Source organism: Ptychodera flava, chromosome 19 (genome assembly GCF_041260155.1).
Source record: "Ptychodera flava strain L36383 chromosome 19, AS_Pfla_20210202, whole genome shotgun sequence".
Classification (NCBI taxonomy): domain Eukaryota; kingdom Metazoa; phylum Hemichordata; class Enteropneusta; family Ptychoderidae; genus Ptychodera; species Ptychodera flava.
In genome coordinates, this window is record NC_091946.1 from 18,660,393 (window position 1) to 18,666,368 (window position 5,976).

At 38.0% G+C, this 5,976-nt stretch overlaps 1 protein-coding gene across 2 annotated transcripts; it reads right to left on the reverse strand.

Moving 5' to 3' along the window:
* On the reverse strand, positions 1-5,509 carry LOC139118800 (sulfotransferase 1C2-like). Of its 2 annotated transcripts, none has more exons than XM_070682265.1 (6): positions 5,265-5,509; positions 3,806-4,071; positions 3,070-3,193; positions 2,469-2,560; positions 1,124-1,295; positions 1-744 (listed from the first exon to the last, which is right to left on the reverse strand). In XM_070682265.1, the coding sequence occupies exons 1-6, from the start codon at positions 5,422-5,424 to the stop codon at positions 635-637; spliced, it is 924 nt and encodes a 307-aa protein (XP_070538366.1). In that variant the 5' UTR covers positions 5,425-5,509; the 3' UTR covers positions 1-634. The 2 variants fall into 2 exon arrangements, with proteins under 2 accessions (XP_070538366.1, XP_070538365.1); XM_070682264.1 differs by having other exon boundaries at positions 2,469-2,563.
* Between the last annotated feature and the right edge of the window lie 467 nt (positions 5,510-5,976).

Below are 5,976 nucleotides of genomic sequence, written 5' to 3' on the forward strand. Positions count from 1 at the left end.
TAAATTACATCCAATCTGTTTATTAAACTTTCACAGTTCCAAAGTTTCACACTCACAAATCACCCTCCAAATGAATGTCTTTTGGCTTTTAACCAGTCTAAATGCAGTGTCCGAAAGTATTTATAACAAAGGCAGCATTTCTACCAAAGTCAAAGAAGCATTTCAAATCTCTGAATGGAGTAGGGGTACGGTCATATTTTGCGATTCGAAAAGGAAGAGTCACATTTTAGAAAGGGGACTGGGGTGTGTCATTTTCTATGATTGACCTACTCCCATTTCCTGAGGGTCAATCGGACCCCTCACCATAACTGATAGCTCCATGAGTTCCATAGGTAAGACAACTAAGACGGACTTGCAGCTATTCCGACCCATTGGATCGCTTCTTGAATCGAAGAGAAATAAATGTTTTCTTACTCGTGACAAGAAACTAAATCTAACCTTTCTAATCATCACCTCACACGTATTTGAGTAAAGAGGAATTAAAATGTCATTGATCTATGCATGAAATTTGGTTTCAGTCTTCAAATATTGAAAGCTACCCTATCTTCAATAAGACAAACACATCAAAAAATATTTGAAGAAAACATGTTGTGTCACTCATTGCGCCTTTTTTGGAAATAACGGTAGGTACGCATTAAAATTCATATTTCAAGTCTTCATAACCCTTCATTTTTTCGTCATAATATTTGTCGAAAGCCTCGTTCTGGAACACGGTGAATGTGTTCTTCCAACCGCCGGACACACCTAGAGAAATGAATATACGAACAAACAAAAGGTAATATGAATATCGAGAGTTGCTTGAACAATTAGTTCTGAATCTCAGAGGGGTTATGAATTGATATGTATAAATAAAAAAACCTAACAGAAATATCCGTTTTGGCATCTATTTATTCACTCTATTCCAAGAACCTTGACACTGACGATTCCCTAGGTAATCAGTAATTAAACGCTAACTGTGCTCACTAATATCCATCCCTCCTAAACCTGATACTATTCCTCCATGTGTTTCTAAAATATTATATTGCCGTTAAAATATTTTTTTGAACGATGTGATATTGAACATCAGTAAAATTGTTTTGGTTGTCGTGGCGTAAGTTAAAAGAATTTTCGAATTTTTAATTACCTTTCCTCTGCCATACTCCCTCCGGTCTGAGTATGAAGTCACGACCTTTGATGGTCTCGTTGGCCTTCTTCATGTATTGGAAGCCAGTGACCCGAACTACTTCATCGACTTGTGCGTCAGTCAGAGACTTGCCCATAAACTCGGCAATTCTCTTGACGGAGCCTTTGTGATCCTGACGAAGAAGGAAGGGAGAACAAAACGATCTAAATGCATATGTAACCTTTATCACATGCCTCATGTATCGAACGTCATACGGCCCTTAGAATTTAATGGGTGAAACTGGCCTGGAGCTATTTCGAACTTGTGACGGGGAAATTCGAGAATTACCGATGACCGAATTACTCAATGTTGCATGAAAGACAGTCATTGCACAACGTCACCGGTCATGACTGACATAGGAAATCCGGTGTTTGTAAAATTATATGGAAGACAGCCCATAAACTGCATAACCTTGATTAAGATGTATTCATGGAAATCGATGATTGTAAGTTGCAAAACGGACCAAAATGTTTGGTACAACATTTAAAAATTGTGGGAGAGGCATTGATTAAAAAACTGATAGTCCTAGCGTAATCTAACTATATATATATATATATATATATATATATATATATATATATATATATATATAAACATATAATATTATCGCGTAATGGCAATTTTATTCTCTCTCTCTAAAAGCATTTGTTGTCGTGATACTGACATTAGCTGTGAACTTTAAATCGTTTTGATGATTTTGTTGACGAAAACAGGGACATGTGTCCTTAGAGTGTTAAAGCGAAATTTATTATTTACCAATATTTTATTATTGACCATTTATTTGTACAAATGCAGTTTTACTGTTGATAAATGATGCCACGATCTGATTAGAATTCAGGAGTAATCAGACGCCACACATAGAGTTTATGTGGCCAAGTTAAATACTAGGCGTTCTGAGATGGAAATCTGTGTGCAACAACGAACTGCATTTTACAGAACAAAATAATGGACAATATATCCAGAGTTAAGTTAAAGGGTCCTTATAAATATGAACAGTATTAGATATAGTAACCACATTTAGTAATTTTTCATATGTTTAAAGACTCTTTAAAGTTTACTTTGAACACGTGGAAAGACTAAAAGCTGCGAACATTAAAGATCAAATGATGACGATTCATCACCCATGGTTAATATTCTTAAAATTGCGAATCGCGCACTGTACAATCTATAAACCAAATTAAATAATATATACAGCCCTAGACATTACAGGCGAGCTACGCTGTTCAAAAGCTTGCATCTGCGCAGGTGTTAAACGTCATGTTCAGGAGAAGTTGAAATTGTTATCAAGCGCATGTTACCAGCCTACCTTCTTTATGTCTTCATAGCGTATCCAAAATATCCACGGTTCATTCTTGTATTTGGCCCATGCTTTAGTGAACTCACAATAGTCGCCATATACTGCTGCAATGGAAATGGCCAAAATATTGACATATATTATAACATGAGGGCGTCCTCTTTGAGACTATTTCAAACGTACAGTTTCGGAGTGTAAGAGTGAACTTGAACGTCTGACAAAACGAAGTCTCCTTGGTGTTTATGTACCAATCAAATTTATACGGTCTAATTCAACTGCGAACATTTCCAGCCTCTGTCTCGGAAAGTTCTGCCACATATCAATAAGGCTCATTCGTTATGTTATGATCCGAACGAACTAGCTTCGTGATAGTTTGTCTTCAAATTTCAATTAGCATATGTGTATTTCAAATGTCATCAGCAGTCCTGCTAACTTACAGAGCCCTTCCATGTAAGTGTTGAACATTTCTTCCTACCCTAACCGCTAATATATGTTACATTTGTCATTGAAAATTCTGCTACATGTAAAGACGTCTCATGATTTGATCCACAGTTTGTCTGCAGAACTTGATCAAACGGTGTGTGTCAAAGAATAAGCGGTTTAGCTTACTTACTGAGTCCTTTCATGTACGCGTCGAACATTTCTTCCCAGGTTAAGGGGTCCAGAAAACGCACGGATAGATGCCAGTTATAGAGAGAAATGAGGCAGTCCTTCGGGTTTCTGTCCACGACGATAGTCTACAGGAAGGATGGAGATACAACGCAAATAGGTAGGTAAACACAAAGATATCGACATGCGGTAGAGCAATCAAACCGACGAACTGAGAAAAAGTAGTTTGAGTGAAGAGGGAGAAAAGAATTTACGATTCCATTATACTACTAAGCGGGGATGTATTTCGGTATGGTCTTGGGAGGAGAACAAGAACTGTGCTTTACAACATAAAACAATTATACCACAATCAACACGATTGGAACTAATTTGGGATAATTGGATCTTTACATTTTTCAAAAATATTTTCTCAAAAGTGTTAGGTGCCCTATAGCTGAATGTTGCGATATTACAAATCACCCATTAAAACAAGTGTGTAACTTGAAAAGAAAAGCTGATGATGTTACATTTGCAGATTATATCGGGATCAATTCACCATCCAGTGATCCAAAATTAGTTCCAATCGTGTTAATCATAATAATAGTAGCAAAATGGAGCTTTACATGGAACTGTCAGGAGAGGAGTCGCAAGTCTCTGAAAATGTTATGCGACAGGATCACAAACCTTTTCCTTAATGTCTGCTCAGAGTATAGAACCATCCCTGTGTCCACCATGACATTGCGAGTCATTGCTCAACTTACTTTTGGTTTCTTTTTGAACAGCTCGGCTGGAGCTTGCTCCGGAAACAGATGTGTCGGTATTCCTCTCGGGGAGCCCTTGGGGATTGTCTCTAACATGACTTTTGCCAGTGATGGTACATCTGTGATACCTTCCTCAACCAGGTCAGGGTGAGTAGATGGACCAAGCTCTAATAAGGGAACTTTTTCATTAAGTGCTTTCTCTTTAAGTATGTCGATGTTATCAATATTTTGGATTGCGCTGATAATTTCCATCGTCCAGTTAGTTCCTGTGAAATAACAATATATATATATATATATATATATATATATATATATATATATATATATATATATATATATATATATATATATATATATATATATATAATATATATATAAATAATTTTGATAGGTCTTCAAATCGGAGATTTCCAGGGGACGTATACGAATTGTTAACAACAGACGGTACTGAATGCAATTAACTTATGGACTTTGAACATTTGCTGACGTAGTAGAGGTAATATACGATAGAGGGCGCTCTAATTCGGTAAGTCGATATCCATCATGATGAAAACGGCTATGAACAACTGTGCTTCAAATGCCAGTTGCGCTGATTTTGATGGGAGATTCGGGCGAGTTTGACGGTCATCTGAACCACGTTGAGTCCATTTCCAATAACTAACATTCTGAAAACCACGCCAAAACTAATTTCCGGAGACGCACCAAACACTTCATGCAACAGGTAGCTGTGAATATAGATGTGATGTGATATGATTTGGCAGTCAATAGTGAAGATACGTCTACGAATGATATAGCAGCCTGAAAAAATGCATTTATACTCCGCCATGACGGCAGACCATTGGTCCTGCTATGTAGCACAGAGTCACCTTCTCGTTGTACAACGAGAGGCATGGGCGGGACTACAAGATAAAAGGTTGCATGGTGTCTTAAAAAATGACAAATGCAGAACGCCGCACCCTGATATAATCGGCATTAAACATTGGATCATGGCGGAAAAACAAACTTGAAATGGTTCTCATGAAACTGCTGCGCTTGGAGTCATTGCGCCGTGCAACAATATACCAACGAAACGTGGCAAAATGTATTATTTGACATCCAAACACAAACTAACCTCCGAGCAAACTTGAGATGTCACCATAAAATTGTGGATCAACTCGATAATATTCAGACATTACGGTACCAAGAAACAGTAAAATTAATTCTTGTTTTGAACTAGGATGTTTAGATATTAATAATGACTGGGAGACCGCGTCACTGGTTATGCTGCTTCAAGCAACATCGCATTAGGTTAATGCAAATTGTTTGCTATCATTTGTCATCTTTTGTATAATTCGTCTCCAACTGCCGACCAAACACTAAATCCAAGTTTAATTCTGTTGACACTTACACATGCAAACACGGTCTGCCATCATCAGAGTGACTGGCAAACGATCTGTCTCATGATTGTGGAAAGACTTACCGGCCTTTGGATAGGTCACCAGAAACACGTCCTCGTCTCGGACCTCAAAGTTCTTCACGGTCGTCTCGATGTTGTTCTTTTCCATGATGGCTGGCAAGACATATCCAGGGCTGAACAAGTAAGTCTTCTTGAAGAGCTTTGGTTCCTGCTTGGCTGTCATTTTTACCTTCGACGTTAAACAATGTATAGCGCGGGAGCAAAAGGGCTGTATCGGGCAACGCACCTGACTTTGGAGTACCCTAGAGAGACCAATATCTCCCTATTTATACCCGGCTCTATCAGTCATTGCGCCCATTGGCCAACTGGGTCGGGTACGAGCCTCTTGAACTCAAGGAAGTGCACGCAAGAGTTTTGGCGAGCTCGTGAATTTTCCAATCTTCCTATCTTGAGTCTCAGTGCAAGTAATATAAATGATAACAGTACATGAATTACAACTGCATTACTTCATATGATCACCAATTGACTAAAATTTTTATTCACACAAATGTTAACCAGTTACAACACGACGGCGATCCTACTCTTCATTTAACTGTGTTAATCTTTCAGTATCAGGCTTTTGTAAAATCTTCACTGTTGTGTATATGGAGGCCAGGCCTGTTAAAGGGCCAGTAGCTGTAAATTTGATGAATTTTAACGCTACTTTTGTTATGTATATCAATTGCAAGATCTTGTTCTACTCAAACAAGCATGCTGAAACATCTAACATTTAGCT

What these genes read in the sequence shown, in the direction of transcription:
- LOC139118800 (XM_070682264.1), bottom strand. Translation starts at nt 5,424, where the DNA reads ATGACAGCCAAGCAGGAACCAAAGCTCTTCAAGAAGACTTACTTGTTC. An exon ending in TGTTCAAAAAGAAACCAAAA is followed by an intron (nt 3,194 to 3,805) that starts GTAAGTTGAGCA and finishes TCCTTCCTGTAG; the next exon opens with ACTATCGTCGTGGACAGAAA. An exon ending in GCTATGAAGACATAAAGAAG is followed by an intron (nt 1,296 to 2,468) that starts GTAGGCTGGTAA and finishes CTTCTTCGTCAG; the next exon opens with GATCACAAAGGCTCCGTCAA.